At 45.3% G+C, this 18222-nt stretch overlaps 1 protein-coding gene across 1 annotated transcript in view; it reads right to left on the minus strand.

Moving 5' to 3' along the window:
* Positions 1–14264: 14264 nt before the first annotated feature.
* The window catches only part of HSDL2 (hydroxysteroid dehydrogenase like 2), a 23214-nt gene continuing 19256 nt past the window's right edge, over positions 14265–18222 (minus strand). Inside the window, exons 9-11 of the mRNA XM_026866674.1 lie at positions 15662–15838; positions 14986–15114; positions 14265–14566 (exon numbers count right to left, since the gene is read on the minus strand). Coding sequence (XP_026722475.1) covers positions 14454–14566; positions 14986–15114; positions 15662–15838 — 419 coding nt within the window. The 3' untranslated portion in view covers positions 14265–14453. The remainder of the gene's footprint in view (positions 14567–14985; positions 15115–15661; positions 15839–18222) is intronic.

Genomic DNA, 18222 nt, shown 5'->3' on the forward strand with positions numbered 1-18222 from the left:
CTGTTCACACCGTTAAGGAGACAACTGTTAGAATGAATGATAGCAAAAGCCATAACAAGGTTTGCTGCAGTTCCCATTTTACAGCTCTTCGGTCTTCTATCAGTTTCTGAAGCTTTCATACATCACTATGAAAATTCATTTCTCTCAATCATCATTCTTTTGACAGACTCAGACTACAGAGTATAGAATGTGTAAAAAGATGTTTCCTTTGCCACAAAATGACTGCAGTAATTTTTTAAAGGATTTTAAAGTTGCTTATAATTGAGAGTGAAGTATTTTGCAGTAGAAAATGTGGTCTTTAACTAGATAATTAATTCTGACAGAATTCTCTATTTCAGCTGTACTTATCCTAACTCAGGATACACATGAGTACACATTTTTGTTTGCACATTAATAATCAGAGGACACTTGCAAATAAGCCAACTGTTTCCAAGGAAAAAAATAACTGACCTTAGTTTTAATCATCCTTGTACAACAATATCTAAGTCAGCTGCATAGTTAAGTGATGCATCATGGACAGTGCTGCAGGTTAGAGGTCTTCAGAACAAACATCTGAACTGTGAAGCAGAGGGAGACACCAAAAGGTGGTAGGTGGCAAGAATGTTCTAGGACACAGCAAATCCTACAGAGTGAAATGTTTTACCCACATAGTTTCATTTGTCTGTTAGAGTCAAATCTTACATGGCTAGCAAAAAGTAAGGACTTCTTTGCCAACTTCAGATTAATCAGAACCACAAATTGAAAGAATTACTTAAAATAATGTAGTGGTGTGTTTTGCCAGTTATTAGGCCTAGCATAAAGGACACAGCCAGCATAAAGATGAACCAATAACCAAATTGTATTTGATATAAAAGGGTCAGAACATGGGTGAGTGCTGGGGGTACAAACAAGTCAGTCAGATTCCACATAATCAACATCAATCCTACTGATCCCCAACAATGACACTGCACGACCAACAGTGGGCAGAATAAATGGTGAAATGCAGTCTCCCGTAGAAGGGACAGGAAACAACCGAGTCAACAAACCAAATACATCAGACCAAGGAAGCCACATACTGAATCTCTACGCAGCCCACGTTTACAAAAGCCAGACCTGACTGGAGCCCAGTCCCAGGGAGGCAGGAGGTCCTTCCCCAACAGGGAAATCTGCACAGGGCATCCACCTCACAAACAGACACTGCCCCTTCCGTCAAGTGGTCCCAGCTTTTACCCCTAAGTGGGACACCTGACCTTGGGTTACTCAATGAAGGACACCTGGGGCTCATTTACCCAATGGCTCTGTCTGCCAGGCCGGTCGCACCCTGGAGGGAAGCCTAAAGGCAAACTCACCTCCCCTTTGTGAAGGTGTCGCGGATGAAAGTATTGACACGGTAATGATTTAGAAAAATAATCTAGATTTATTAATAACTAACAACTATTTGTCAATACAAAATAACTCAGAAAGAAAAGTGACTTATTCAGGTTCTAAAATGACAATATTCACTCTAAATCCTCTTGTTTTAAAGCCATATATGCTGCATATAACCCAGCATATTGGCTATTTTCCCCTTCTCCTGTGGTCTCCAGAAATTTCCTGAATGAGGATGATAAGCCACTGCCTTCCAAAAACCTTTTCTCTCCTATATATTTAGCTGACCCACCTGTAAACCATGCATGTTCCCTTTCAAGAGAGAGCAGCTGATCCAGGGTCTTCCCCCATCGCACAGGGGATTCCTGTTCAGCTATAGGATCAGGCTTTAACTCTTGATCCTGCATGGGGGCAGCCACTACTTGCTCATGGAGGGAAGCAACACCACCAGGTCCCACCTTTGCTCTGTCCTGGATGTACCATTTCCATTTAATAATGCTCAATTCTTGCGCATACCTTATTTGGTGAGTCTTCGGGGAGCTTTTAACCCACTGCATAATAGGGATTTCGGGGCGCAGGGCCACTTTGTGGCCTATCATGAGCTGCTCAGTTTCTATCAAGGCCCAATAACAGGCTAACAGTTGTTTCTCAAAGGGCATGTAATTATGCCCTGCCTCTGGTAACTTTCTTCCCCAAAATCCTAAGGGGACTCTTCTCTTGTTTCTGCCAGAGGCTCCTATTAGCATATGACCCATTTACAGATACATTCAACTCTACTTCGCCATCCTGCATGGGCCATAAGTCCAAAGCCCTTTGAATAGCCTCTTTTGCTAATTCAAAGGCAGCCTGCTGCTCATTTCCCCACTCAAATTCATGCTTTTTGCGAGTTACCTTATATAATGGGGCCAGAATTTGTCCTAAATGGGGAATATGTTGTCTGCAGAAACCAAACAGCCCGATAAGTCTCTGCACCTCCTTCTTACTCTGTGGTATAGCAAAGTCAAGAATCTTTTGTCGAGCTTTAGGTAGTATTTCTCGATGACCACAGTTCCAATGTATTCCTAGGAATTTAACTGTCTGAGATGGCCCTTGGATCTTAGTAGGATTCATCTCCCAACCTTTCTGCCTCATATGTGTTAGTAGCACTTGGAGCATTTGTTGTAATTCACCCTCATTGGTCCCCTGAATCAGGATGTCATCAATATAGTGGATCATTTGCATATGAGAAGGGAGCTGTACCTCATCCAGGTGCTCAGCCACTATTCTATGGCAAACAGTCGGACTATGAACCCATCCTTGAGGCAACCTGGAAAAGGTGTACTTCCGTCCTTGCCATGTAAATGCAAATTGATCCCAATGCTCTTCTGCAATCAGAATCGTAAAATATGCATTGGCCAGGTCAATAACAGCATACCACATGCCAGGATGCCTCTGAACTCTTTCTGTTAAAGTGATCATATCAGGTACAGCTGTCGCAAGAGGTGAGGTGCTCTTGTTCAGTTCTCTATAATCCACAGTCATTCTCCAGGATCCATCAGCCTTTTTGACTGGCCAGATTGGACATTGTGGTACTCAGTTTTAAAACCCCTGCAGCCAGTAAATCTTTGATTGTTTGGGAAATTTCTTCATGACTGCCTGGAATCCTGTCCTGTTTCATGGTTACTACTTTGGCATTTGGGATCTGAACTGGAGGCATCTTTATCTTCCCTACTAAAACTGCTCGGTTAGTGATATAACTCTTTACCCCAAATTGATAATGACCATCAAGAAGATTCAAAGTAAGTCTTGTTAGAATATCTATTCTGATTATATACTCTGGGATTGAAACAATCATGACTGTATACTGTTGTTTTGGAAGATTTCCAATTTCCATATCAATTTGGGTTTTACCGCTTCAATTTGTTTTCCACCCAGTCCTGTAATCATCACGGACTAAATTTCTTCAGATTTCCATAAATCAAGAAGGCCTCCGCTCCAGTATCTACTAAAGCCTTTACTATTTGAGAGGACTGTTTTTTCCAGAATATTTGTAGCTCCACATGGGGTTGTTGGTCCTCTCACGCCCCAGGTACCGGAGCTTGGCCAATATTTCAATATGGATTACAGTACCTACTGTCTCTTGACAGAATACTGCTGCCATTCGTGGTTCTTCCCCGGAACAACCGGACTGCTCCTGGAGGGCCCACCATGAGCAAAGGTGGGATCCCATTGAGGATCCAGAAGGGGTGCTGTAGGCTGAACAGTTTCTGACCAGTGTGCTTGATAATTCTGCACTTTTCTATGGGGTTTCTGTAACCCTCTCTGTTTGTACAACTTCCATAATTCATTGGTGTCAAGACCATCAATTTTAGCAAGAGGTATCTTTCAATAAAGCTTTAAACAACTGTCCTCGAGACAGCTGACGTTCAGTATTTTTACCACATTGGGTGTCTCGGTTCTGTGTATACTCCCAGGGACCCTGTTGACGTCGGAATTCTCGATAGCCCTGGCGCTCCTGGGGAGTCCATTCTCCAAAGTCACCTAGCTTATGCATTTTCTCAAGTACATCTCTAAAGGGATTTCCTGTTTCACTCAGTAAGAGGTTACAAGAACATTCTTATAAGCCGGTGGAGCAGTTCTAATGATTGCATTTCTCATAGGCACAGACAATCAAAGTTGCATCAATACATCCACATGGCCTACATGAATGGCCAGTTTCACTCCTTCCTTCAATTGCTGTATACCATCCTGCAGAGTATACCATGGCCATTCAGAACCTGGCCAGGAATTCTCTAGGGGGTATTTTGCCTTGCATCCCACAATGGCTAAAGCCAAAAGATTAGTACTGTCATCATTAGTCCGAAATGCTTCCTGCACCAGAGGATCTGAACTCAGAGTTACAAACTTTCTGCAGTCAAAATTATCCAGGCTAACCCCTGATGCTCCCTGATCATATAAACGTACTGTCCAAGCAAGCAGGGGCTCTCCTGGTCTCTGACTGAACCGTGCAAGGATATCACTGATTTCTTGCTGTGTGAAATCTTCCACTGTAGGTCTATTTACTGGTGGCTCACCCTCAGAAAATTCCACCTTCCTCCTGATGACTGGTCTCACAGCTGCAGAGTCATCTGAGGCACCGGCCCCAAGAGACTTCACAGGGTACCAGATATCATCATCCAAGTTATCAGGGTTACTGTGTACATCCACCCGTATAAGCTCTGAGTGGACCTTCTTATGACTACATTGTCACCATCTCTTCCCACTTTTACACTGGGCAACTTGTAGTGTATCCTTCTCGGGTACAGTTTGAGAAGTGTCTAGTTTATCAGTAAGGAGCTTGTTTACAGATTCTAATGTCATAATCTGAGCTCGCATACGGGAGCATTGAGCCAGTAAGTGATCTTTTTGCTGGTGCTGTTTCTTATATGGTGTTAACAGGATCCATCCCTGTCTCCCCAAGGTTACAGCATCCTGTGCCTTACTGGAGAATTTTTGAATGTTTTCTAATACATCCCGCAGTTCAGCCTCCGCCAACCGCTTCTCCCACTGTTCACATGGTCCCCCAGATTTAATCCATTCAAGGGCCAGCAAACTATACACAGGATCTTCCTAACCAGGAACTTCAGATGGGGCCATCCTCATCACCAATTTTGTTCTGCCAGTTATTAGGCCTAGCATAAAGGACACAGCCAGCATAAAGATGAACCAATAACCAAATTGTATTTCATACAAAAGGGTCAGTACATGGGTGAGTGCTGGGGGTACAAACAAGTCAGTCAGATTATACATAATTGTACATAATATGTCGACATCAATCGACATCAATCCCACTGACTCCAACAACAACACCACACGACCAACAATGGGTGGAATAAATGGTGAAATGCAGTCTCCCATAGAAGGGATGTCAACCGAGTCAACAAGCCAAATACATAAGACCAAGGAAGCCACACACTGAATCTCTACACAGCCCGTGTTTACAAAAGCCAGACCTGACTGGAGCCCAGTTCCAGGGAGGCAGGAGGTCCTTCCCCTGTGGGAATCACCCATATGTCAACCTTATTTTGGGGCTTGGGGTTGAAACCCCAGCATTTCACAGTGTTAGTGTTAAAGGGGTGTGAATTCACACTATACTCTCTGTTCTGCACAAGGATCCATGCACGGCCAGCTTTACATATCCATCTTCTACCTTTTGTTTCCTACAGTTATGGAACAAAATTTAACTGTGTTTCTCTAGGGGTAACTGGTTGGGGTTTTTTATTTGTTTAGATTTTGGTGTATTTTTTTTTTCTGTGAACAAAGTTGCAGAATTCGTATGGCTTAACTTGGAAGAGAAAGATTTCTCTTGTAACATTTCCTATTCTGGTTACATTTCCTATTCTGTGCAGTACCAGCACAGCTGAGACAGCAGGACAGAGAAGAAAATGTGGGAGGGGCTGGAACTGATTCAGCAGGCAATGGAGGGGTTTTTTCTGCTTGTAGTTTGCCTGTTCATCTTAAACATGGAGGAGTGGGGAGCTTAGCTAACAAGATCACAGAGTGCAGCCCTGGCACATGAAAACATTGACACAATCCCTAAAAAGTGTCCCATTCTTTTGTTTTATTTGCTTGTGTAGATCACAGCACCCCAGATCATGTTCTCCTGGAGATCTCCAGAAATCTACAGGTCTCTCTGAGCCCATAAGTATTCTTTCCATGACAGAAAGGGCCTCATAATGCCCTGAGTAACACCACAAGAGCACCTGACGGTGGTGCTTTGTGCCTTCTTCTCTAAGCTACCTCATATTTTCACCTCTACCCCATGTGATGAATAACTAAGGGCTGCCAGAGACTGTGTTTGCCTGTGTGTAAAACAGGTTACTCCCCTTTGTGAGAGCATTAAACTGTTATGTTGGGGATGCACACACAGAGCAATGGTGATCACAGATAGTAAAAAGTAGCTGATAATGATACAAACTGGGATTAGTCTGGCTATGCTTTGACATGCTTAACTAAGTTAATATAGGGGCTGGGGAGACACTGTAGCTCTGTGCAATATATTCAAAGGTTCCCTTCCACACAGAAACATTTATTTTGAAAAGTCAAAATTGAAGCTGCATTAAATGAAGAAAAAAATAATCTAGATGTTTCATTGAGGAAGGGTGAATAATTTTGAGACATCTGATAAAATTCAACTTCAGTAAACCAGTTTTACAGTAAACTAGTTAACCTGAAGTGATCATGGAGATATATATTACAGCTCTCTTCCCATGGATCTGGTCTATGTTATTTATAATCTACACTGTAAGAGATTTTTGTTGTATTAGACATACAAATGCAAAATACAGTGCTCTTCCTTCTGCTTGAAAGGAACTGGGTCATTACATTTTTTGACAAATCTAATTGCATAAAATATTCCTCGCACAATACTTAGAATTAATGTTTCCAAAAGAACAGCTAAACTATAAGAGGAGAGCTGATACTAATACACATTTGATTAAATATAATCAGTGAATATAAAAGAGGGTCCTCATGTAAGTGAGCTTAAAACATATTTAAGCTGACAGATTCCTTCCTCCTCTATTCTGAAAGAACATTCAGATCTGTCAATGATATTGAAATACCCTGGACTTTTCCAGGAAATGTTGGAGTATGGTGTATAGGCAAAAGAGAGAGAAAGGAGAGTCTCAGAGCACACACAGTTGACTAATGATGGTGCAAAATGTGAAAAAAATACAGGGCCACAAGCAAGGGAACAGAGATCAGTTATTTGAGCCATCAGTAGGGCAAGATTTCAAACATTCTTTTTTAAAAAATGCAACTGTGATTAAATAGGATCTTCACTGTGGGAGCTTCTCTAAGGTAAAAGAGTTGGAAAGATGCAAATGGTTGATACAGAACTAGTCTCCTGCCTGTACTTACATCACTACTAAGAAATCCTAAAAAGAAATACTAAAATGAATCCAAATAAACTCTTTGGTAATAAAATAAATGTGCTAGTAGGTAACTTACTGCAACTTTCTCATGAAACCACTTTGGTTTTTTCCCTTTTGGTAACAGACATAAAGCTTTACAATATGCAGTACAAGTCTTTAACATTTTAGATACTATGCGCTGAAAATGCAATCTTGCTGTGTTAAACAGCTAGGTGATGTAGCAAATAATGCTGTCTATAGAAATAGCTGTTCCACTGAAGATGCTCCAGAGGTAGACCTTTGGCTGTTTAAAACACTGATAGAAGAATGTACTGCATTTTACCAGTTCTAAAACCCCCCTGTAATTTTCTGTAATTCAGTTAGAAGTCCCCAAACTGAACTAACAAGAGTTGTGCCAGTCAATTAATTTCTCCATTGCCTGCTGCTGAATCGTCTCTCCCATAACTGCTGTGGAGGGGCTCATGGAGCTCACTGAAAAGCAGCTGGAACACCCCTGGAGTAGCTTTTGTGCTGAAGGGACTTAATACACTTCCATGTCCTCCAGAGCATCTGTAAGCCTGCACTATACACTCAGTGTGTTTGGTGTAATGTTTCCTAAACAGAGGAGAAATATTTCCAATTGAATGAGCCTATGTAAGTTTACACCATGAGAAAAAAAAAACATATCTTACATGGAAAAGAAATTAAGTAACTGAATTCCCTCTTCCTTCCTGAAAAAAGTACACTCCCGAGACTGTTGATTCAATGGCAAGGTGAGAGGAAGATTTCTGTGGGAGCAACAGTGTCCAAAATACAACCAAAATCTACTATTCCAAAGAGACACATTCCTAAACAGTGTGAGATAGTGAGTAAATGTTTCCTGTAACATTTAATGGAACTGAGGCAGGGGAAGCATGTTGGGGACTTATGAAATGCACCACTCAAACACACAGGACAGGGCCAGTATCATGGAGTCTGGAAGAGCAGAAGCAAGTTTTTTGGGCTTGTCAGACAGAGGACACACAGTGATTTCAGAGCCAGTCGCTGACCTGAAAGATTTTCTCACTGTCTTGACACTCGGGGCCCAGAGGCTTCTATCACTAGCACCATTCTTGCTACCTCCTTCTGAATGGCTACATTTTCCTCATCACCTTCCTCAGGTGAACTCAGGTCAGGCACGAGTGAAGGCTGGCGAGTGAGAAACAGCTGGCAGAGCAGGGTACTCGCAGAGACCCCAAAGGCTGGGGGAGCAGGGACAGCCAGGGAGGTGTTGCTGCAATGCCACGGCAGTGCTTGTGTAACTTAAAAGGCTGTCGGGGAACAGACGTGACCCCACAAAGATAAAGAAGTCACTTTCGAGAGAGGAGGGCGTAGCATGTTCTCCTGGGAGCTGCTTCTCCTGGGAGCTTCTCCTGGGAGCTGGGGGTCAGGAGCTCCCTCTGCTCCAGGGTGAATGCTGCACCGTCGGAGGGGAGGGCAGTTTGGGGGGTTGCCTGCCCTACCGCAGGACTGCGGGCGCAGACGCGGGGTGCTCCGCCCGTGCTAAACCTGTGCTCCCCTGCTGCTTGGCACCCGAGTGAGGGGGAGCTGTGGGGCTAATGCGCAGGCACCAGCAAAACTGCAGAAAGCCACGAGCGAGCCTTCCAGCTTCCGTAGCGCCTGTTCAAATGTCCTCCGCTCCCCACGCTAAAAAAGTTCCCGGGGGGTAAACTGCCCCTCCCGCTATAAAAAAGCCCCATCGCTCCATTTCCCCTATCAAATACTGAGAGAATAAATCCCCTTGAGGGGAAGAAGGCTGAACGTGATGCCTGGGGGCTTTCCCTGCAGGTACTTCTGTGCCTGGCTGAAGACAGCAGCTCCCTGCACAGGCACCATGGCTCACTGACAGGGAGCTCATCGCAGGCACGAGGATTATGATCCTGGCACAGAGCTGTCACAGTCAAGCCCTGCGTCCCTCCTTGCTTGAGCTGAGTGGCTGGAGAGAGGCCGACAGAGCGTCCTGCCTGAAGATCTTCTCAGCAAAGCGGGTTTGCTTGCATCTGTGCAGGGTGCCAACCCTGGGAAAGCAAGCGCCACGAAGGATGTTCCAGCTGGAAAGGGTTCAGACAGCCCTTGGCCCCTTCGGCTCCATCACACGTCGTTCCTACAGGAGCCTGCAGCTCTGTGACAACGGCAACTGCACTGACAGTAGAACAACCACCGTCATTACATCAACACACAAGGACCAGCGAATCTGCTTGAGTGGCTTAATTGCATTTCTGTTGAAGTCAGTAAAACCGTCCGTCTCAATTCTTACAGTGGGTTCAGCCCCACTGAGCAATTTACCCCTCTGGCATCAATCAGCTCACTGGGCAACCCGAACCCCTCTCAGGGTGTTGTGCAGGATCTCTGCGTGAAAGCTGAAGCGGGGAACGACGGGCCAAGGGGGGGAGCTGACATAAGATCTGCCAACCGACAGGATGACCTGCTATTTGGATGAGGGAAAGGCTGTGGATGTAATTTACCTTGACTTTAGCAACAAAGCCTTTGACACTGTTTCCCACAGCATTGTCCTGGCAAAAATGACTGCTTGAGGTTAGGACAATTGCACACTTTGCTGGGTAAAAAACTGGCTGGATGACCAGGCCCAGAGAGTTGTGGTGAACGGAGTTAAATCCATTTGGCAGCCAGTCATGAGTGGTATCCCCCAGGGATGGGTTTTGGGGCCACTCAACATCTTTATTGATGATCTAGACAGGGGGATCGAGTGCACCCTCAGTTTGCAGGTGACAGTGTGAGTGTTGATCTGCTCGAGGGTAGGGAGGCTCTGCAGAGAGACCTGGACAGGCTGGAGCCATGGGCTGAGCCCAACTGGAGGAATTTCACTGAGGGCAAATGCTGGGGGCTGCCCTTGGGCCACAACAACCCCCAGCAGCGCTACAGGCTTGGGGAGGAGTGGCTGGAGAGCTGCCAGTCAGAGAGGGACCTGGGGGAGTTGATTGACAGCCGGCTGAACAGGAGCCAGCAGTGTGCCCAGGGGGCCAAGAAGGCCAATGGCATCCTGGCTTGTGTCAGCACTGGCCTGGCCAGCAGGGACAGGGAAGGGATCTGACCCCTGTACTCGGCACTGGTGAGGCTGCACCTCGATGACTGGGTTCAGTTTTGGGCCCCTCACTCCAAAAAGAATATAGTTACTCAAACGTGTCCAGAGAAGGGCAATGGAGCTGGCGCAGGGTCTGGAGCACAGGTCGTACGGGGAGCGGCTGAGGGAACTGGGGGTGTTTAGTCTGGAGAAGAGGAGGCTGAGGGGAGACCTCATCACCCTCTACAGCTCCCTGAAAGGAGGGTGCAGAGAGCTGGGGATGAGTCTCTTTAGCCTAGTAGAAAGCAGAGGACAAGAGGGAATAGGCTTAAGTTGCACCAGGGAAAGTTCAGACTAGATATTAGGAAGCATTTATTTACCGACTGGATTGTTAGGTGTTGGAATAGGCTGCCCAGGGAGGTGGTGGAGTCCCCATCCCTGGAGGTGTTCAAGAGTAGGGTCAATTTAGAGCTTAAGGATATGCTGTAGGTGGAAACTGTGCTAGGCGAACGGTTGGACTAGATGACCTCCAGGGTCCTTTCCAACCTAGATGATTCTGTGTGAACTGCAGGGGCAGCACGGCAAGGGCAGGAGGAGGTCAGAGCCACAGAGGGAGGGGGAGATGATGCGGGAAGAGTTACATGCAGATGCGTTGGTGCAGGATGTGGAGGCGAGGGCCGACCTCAGGTACCGTGAAGTAAGAGAGGGACGACGGGAGGAGGTGAAGGAGGGGACGGGTATGGTTGGGTGAGCAGAACACAGATGATCCTGCCACAGGCATTGTGATCAACTGGGGAGGCAGAAGGTGAGATGGAGGCAAAGCTCCAGTGTTTCAAGCAGGACTGGGAACAGAGTTCAGCTTGACACAACTTTTTGCACATCCAGCAGGGAACCCAAGGATGTTTGTTGGAAAGCACTTGACTCCACAGAAGATGATAAATGAGCAACTAGACATATTCAAAGACCAACAGGCTTGAACAGCATCTCTGAAAATAAAACTCATCTCATGTTACAGGCGAATGTTGTTCCTGAGAGTTACTTTACTACTTAGTTTTTCAAGATAAAAAGGCTTCATATTTGGGAAAAGGGTGTAGTCCAACACCTCAACACCCCTGCGAGATCCTCAAGATGAGACATTCAGTTTTGCTCCTATTAGTTGTTTCCCAGCATGCCGTTCTGAGTTAAGGCCAGCAACAAAGTCCTCATTTTGTGTAGGTGTAGTCCTAGGGCCTGAATAATAAGCCCTGACACAAAGCTGACCTCCAGATGAACCTCACAGCCAAATATTACCAAATAGCAGATACAAAATTAGTATCTGCTAATTAGTAAAATCTGTATTACCATTAGTTTATTATTAGTATCTGATCATTAAAGAAATACATATGCTCACTAGCTGAAGATGTAGCTTAAAGAAAATATAATCAGTAGTGAGGACAAAATGCTGACAGAATGTATGCAATTTCCCTTGTTTAGCCTTGTTCAAGGCTGAGAACCCAAGTGTTCGACCTTATTAGAAACCCTCTTGGTTCTCCTCACCAAGTCCTGGCCAGGCTTTAGGTGGAATCCAACAGGAGGATGAAACCAGGTGTTTCCACTCAAAGAAAAGTGCAAATCATTTTGACTTGTTGATTTTTGGTATATAAGGCTGGACCCACTCACAGCGACTTTGGAAGCCTCACCTATGGGTGGAGGCACCACGTAGGATTTCCCCCTTGCTGGGAGAGGCTCTCCAACCCCTTGCTGTAACTGGGGCTGCCCAGCCACTGCGGGTCTGCATGATGGTAACATAGGCAAGTGGTGATGGATGTTTCCTAATCACTATTCTCCCCATCATGTAGTGATAATTAGGTGTATTACCTTGCTTATTCTTATTTTCTATAATTAACTGTATGTAGTAATAATTAAGCGTACTATTCTGTATTTTTCTTATTGCTTATTTTCTGTATTACTTGGTTATATCCTTTAATTATTAACAGTAAAATATGCCTACTCTTTTCACTCTGGTGTCTAAGTTTAATTGACATCCTCAATCAGCAAAACAGAAGGACCCTATCTAATTTCAGGTTGGCTTATGACCCAGCCACCCCTGCTCTCCTCACAGCTGGGGTGTCCTCCTCCCCCACCATACCCACCTGTACCTAGGGCTGCCCCAGTCTGCCGTCCATCCCGCTGGGACAGCAGCAGCGCATGCACCAGTCCACAGGAAATAGTGTGAGACACTTTCTCCATGTTCTTAGCTGTGTGATCTGGTAGCATCATCCCTTCAGACTGTACAGCAAACCTTCCCAAAGGTTCTGTCTCTAGCACTCGCCATTCAGTAGTCTACCTCAAATCCAGGCCAGAACAAGTCACAGCTGATAGTTGCTTTCTCCAGATCTAATACCCAAAGCAGTCTTGAGGCATTATTTGCTCTTTTTTTTCCTTTGTTTCTGCTTCATAGAGAGGCAGAGCATACACACTTCATTGTATTGCAGGAGCCAGTAGTAAGCGTGCATTATGGCACCATCATTTCAGACATTCTGTCTCCTCCAGAGGACTCTGGTTTCCAGTGCTGGATCTTCTTTCCTTTGTATTCCACATGCAGCTTTTGCCTCCAGGTCCCGCTGCACGCCAGTGCTCCTGCTCTCCTTCAGCCAGAAGGACTGTGCAGGCTGATAGTGCTCTGGAGGCAGTAGGTCAGCAGTCAGGAACAGAGCGGTTACCAACCCAGACACCAAGATGGGGGTGAGAAGCAGACCCTGCCATGGAGACCAAAACCTTTGGGCAGGGTGCCCTGGGATGAGCAGCGCTGGCAGCAGGGGTGGGGAAAGCAGTTAGGGCTACACAGCGGGCACACGGACCATGCGGGGAGCTCTGGGCTGACAGCCATGCTGGTGGCCCAACCGAGCACAGCTTGCTGCCCGGTGAGGATGAGCATGCTGCTGAGCACAGCCCAGTGTGGGTGTACTGGACTGGGAACAGCCGCACAGCCCGACAGTGCTGCCTGCTCCTGCTGGGGCGGCCCTCACCCCTGCTGCCATGCTGCCCAACACATGTAGGCCACATCCTCCCGCAGCACACCCAGCCCCTTGTGCGTGGTGAGAGAGGAACCTGTCTTCATTTTTTTTCAAGATTCCTGAGTCTGCAGGGCACAGTGGAGAATCTGACATTTTCTATCTTATTACCAGAATTCAACTGCAATGGAAGCAATAAAGATGCAACCTTCATAGTACAGGTCATAAGCAAATTTAGACAAGTACATGCTTTTAAAACTTGTAAATACTGGGCTGCTAAGTGAATTAAGAAATAAATCCTAAGTTATGCAAGCTTCTCAGCTTGCTTAGAAGAGTAAAATGTTCTAGATTCTGGTAAGTTCTTTTAGGGGTACTGAATAAATATTTAAAGAGGTGGGTGCATCTGGCTTTGCAGAGGCTATCACACAAAGTTGTATTTTTACATAGAGTTGGGACATGCATGCTTATACTGGTGAGCTTCAGCCTTTACCAGCCAAAGGAAAGGAAGGGGAAGTGGCTGGTTGCAGTGATGTAGGTTATCCCTCATAATGCTACACGAAGGTACTGTGGAAGGCAGCACATTGCCTGTGGCAGGCAGGGACAGAGGAGTGTGCGTATGTGTACCTTTGCACAAAACGAAAACTTGTGCATCACTCGTTTCTGCGTAGCCTAACTCAGTGCAGTACAGAGGTATGAGAACTAATGTAGATAATAAACTCAGGAAAGAAAAAACAATTAATGAGATATTAATTTACCAGGGGTAATTAGGGCTCTGCTAACCTGCCCACATTGCCTCCAAGTCTAAACCAGCTCAGGAATCCCTACATGTCACTTCTATCAAAGAAACAGATCTGTAGGGTGACACTTGCTCCCCTCCTCTTTTTTATGGGACACGTGTGCAAGCAGCTATGTGGGAAAAAACTCACTTCAGATGTCCTGCATTGAACCAGAGGAACAGAAGTAAAGAAAACACCTGCAAACTCCTACATGTATTCTTGAAAAGGAATACATTTAATCACAGATGAACACCTTCTATTAATCAGCCAGTTATTTCTTCTCTAAAAATCTCACATTTTATCCATACTTATTATATTGCATCAGAGAAAAATCATGACTACCATTTTAAATCAGCATCATTTATATAAGAAAGGCCACTGTTTTGCTAGTAAAAGTTTCTCCTCAAAGTTTAGAGTTAAGCTGTGTCAGCATCTTCTCGAGCTTTATTGCTAGTGTCATGTTACCTTTAATCCTTAATTTTCCTGACATGAAGGCCAGGGTTGGCTTCAGTTTACCTAAAAAGAAAAACGGAACCATCAGAACATGAAAAGGAACTGGAGAGAGCCTGTACACAGGAAAACATAATGCCACTGTAGTGAGACCTAGCAGCTATATTGCTACCAAGTTTTGCTGTTCAGATGTGCAGAACAGAAGTCCAGCAGCTTGACTGGATTCTTTCTGAAGCTACACTCACCGATAGGATTTCAATACCTACTAAATAAAAGCAGTATAAGCTCTAGTTCTCTCCCTGTTCACGGAAAAGTTCAGAAAAACCCGAGGAGTTCTAGCCTATGCTCCCACTTGAGCCACACAGTGCCAAAAGCTCCTCCATCCCAGGATCACAAAGCGAGGAGGCCATCTATCTGATCACCAGCAGCACATTTCCTGGGCACCAGGACCTGTGTTTGTCCTGGCGAATGCCTCTGTCACTCACCTGTGAACATCTTCACAAAGTCGGCACTCGACATGCTCATAACCACATCAGCCGCCACAGAAGGCTTCCCGAAACCAGCGCTCCCACCCTTGGTTTTCAGGTCAATATACCAAGTGCCTCCTTCGTCACCTGAAAGGACAGTGAGCAGAGGTGACAAGGCAGCAAAGAGCACGGTGCTCTCCCTATTCCCCCGCTCAGATGGCCGCTTCTGGGTCTGTCTGGAGCAGTTACGTGGCACTACACATGCTGGCGGTGCTCTGCAGGAGGTTGCCACTTGCCCCACGTTCTGCTGGCAGGCAAAGCCAGCCTCTGGCAGACGCCTCACAGCACCAGGTGTCAGGGATATAGGCAGAAGGGCCCAAAGGCAGCGCTTTGTTGACAGGGCTCGTGGCAACTGGCACTTTTAACATGACCCTGCGAGCCTGCCTGCCTGGCACTAACCCTGTGCTAACCCTGGGCCGTAGGGCTGGCGCGCTGGCAAAGCCTGCCCGCATAGGCCAGCAGTGGCAGCACCCTCCTGCGCGTGCTGAAGCTGGTCCTGAGAAGGAGCATCACACAGGACGGAACAAAGGGTGTCTGTTTCAGGATCAGCTTGGAAAGGTGGGTGTTTTTCTTGGAAAACATCAAGCGTCTTTTGCTAGTGAGTGTGTGAAGCTTTTACAAGTGATGGTCTTACCAGATAATTCAAACTGAAAGACACCCTGAGTAGTTCTCACATACTCTTCACTCATGGCTCCCTGAATAACTCTGAATGTTTCTGCAACAGGACTCAATGACTTGGCTGGAGCAGATTCTGGTCCTTCATGCTGAGAGCTGCTTAATTTCTTCTCCTCTTTGAATGTTTGGGAAGCACCTAGAAGAAAGATTATTTTTATCTTTCAACTACAAAACACTTTAAAATTGCATTTAGAAACATGCATACAGAACTCTGTTGAAAAGATTTGTGCTTCACAGTACGGAAAATTATTATATTCCCATTTCAGTATTAATACCAATAAAAGACGTTTTTTGCACCCAGGAATCCAAACAGGTGTACACCACTAAAGGTAATTCTGCAATATATTTCACTTCCTAATACATCAAAAGAAAAGTGAAATTAAAACCACAGAAGAATTCTAAATCTGGGCATTCCCAGTTCATTATGAAAGATTACACAGCACATGGTTTTGTAATGCAATCTATACAGTCCTGACAGCACTCACATAAAACAAATCAGGGTCTTGAATAAACAACACTTTCACCTCAAAATACTTCTGTCTTGTCTATCTTGCTAAGAACATGGATATGTTCGTAAATTTTTCTGCAAAGGCTTCTAAGCTGTTAACCAATTCACTGCTTTAATCGGCATTTTATTACACTGTAGTAAATATGTACATCTAGCAATGAAATACCGCACTTGCAATTTACAAGGCTGATCAGGTTGAACAGCCTCTAAAAATGTTGTAGGAAGTCTCTTAGGTGTCTTAAGTACCAAAAATTAGTTAGGACTCTTCTGTGAGTCCCTACTAAATAACCAGCGTTGTGAGGCCCAGGGAACTAACACCATCCGTTCCTGGCAGAACAGTCCTGGTGTGATTGCTCGAATGGTATTTTCAAAGGAAGGGCACTCTGCTCAACCTTTGTCTCCTCTACTCTTCTCTTCTGGTGTTCCCATGAAACGTGTTCAACATTCTTAGTTGTCCTCCAACTTGATATACAATAATTCTGAAAAAGCAAACCTGATGCTTTTCTAAAAATAAAAATTTTTCCAGTTCATCTAAGAGATATTTATGGTGTAAATTGTGCAAGTTTCATCTGAGAAGCAATGGAGGCGCTACCTGTTGGAGAACGGCTTGCAGAGAGCAAGGCCGTAGCTCCCTGCAGAAGTTGATTGCAGCCATCTGAGGTAAACAAAGGAAAAAAACCAGGGTACAGTTATGCTAACAAAGGACTGTCATGTTAACAAAGAGAAAAACTGAGGTACATTATGGCCTTGTGTATGATAAAGAAATGGCCCTGGGAAAGAAAGCAGGCCAGAGGAGGAAGGTGTTGTGACATGCATGAGATGCCACAAGGGGCTGGGATATTATAATGTAGCCTTTTTACATGTATCCAATAGATTTGTGAGTAGTATGCATGATTATTGTAGAGTGCTTAGATAAGGTGTGATTTCTTTCAATAAAGTTGAAGCTTGCTCTATCATTCACATTGAATCGGCTGCTTGCTTCCTCCGCCCGCCGCAAGTGGCGCCCGAACAGGGACACCCGAACTCTGCTTTTCCACCAAATGGAACCCGGGAAGCGGCGGAACGGATTTTCGGAGCAGGAAGGTGATAAGGTCACTGCCTGGTGCAGTAGACATGTGCCGTCTCCTGAAGTGCCGGGATTTGTAAGTCTGACATTGGAGCAGCGGATCCACAATATTGCTTCAGGAGATATTGCGAACCGAGGGGACTACAAAGGAATAGGCTGATTTGGTATGACCAGGAAAGGCCATATAAATTGAATGCTGAATTTGGGGAAACCTAGGAAAAGCCAGCACCGGTCGTTAGCTACTGATCGGATATTACTGAAGGTCGTCAAGCTACGATACAGGAAAGGAATTAAAAGAAGTCTGCCCAGGCAGGAACAAGGAATAAGTGGTAGCCCTCAGACTTTTTGCATTTTAGAAAAGCGGGGAGTAAGTCCAATAAAAAACTTAGCCACACTGATTGGTCTGGGCAAGGCTAAGGGACACTTTAGAGAGTCAAATTTATTGTTTGAAGAGGCAGAATGCTGTGATAATCTTTTAGACCCTGATGCTGTAAATCCTGAAAAAGAATATGGACTGTCTGGTCTGTGTCCTCCCTTAATTGGGGATGATCCGTAGATAAAAGTGAGGCGGAAAAAACGTAAAAGTGAGGCGAAAAAACCTTGGCGCAAGGGAATATGGATGTGGTAAGAAAAATTCTTACTCCCGTAAGCTATGAGCCGAGTCATCAGCCACGTTGGGAAAAATGGCATTTTTCTGTTATTAAAGATTTAGAGAGAAGCATTAGTAAGAACGGGCTGCAAAAACTCAGATTACAACAGCCGTACTGGAGGCGATGGCTCAGGGATATTGACTGGCCCCGTAAAAATTGGCTAACACTTTTAAGAAAAAAACGGCATTCACTCCGGCACAGCACTCTACCTGGAAAACCGAGGTGTGGATCTCTGTGCTCAACATTCGGAGCTGGCGGCGGCGGCCCGGGGCCTCCCCGAGCCCCCCGGTCGCGGA

This window comes from Athene cunicularia (assembly GCF_003259725.1).
Source record: "Athene cunicularia isolate RWA chromosome Z unlocalized genomic scaffold, athCun1 chrZ_part3, whole genome shotgun sequence".
Lineage (NCBI taxonomy): Eukaryota > Metazoa > Chordata > Aves > Strigiformes > Strigidae > Athene > Athene cunicularia.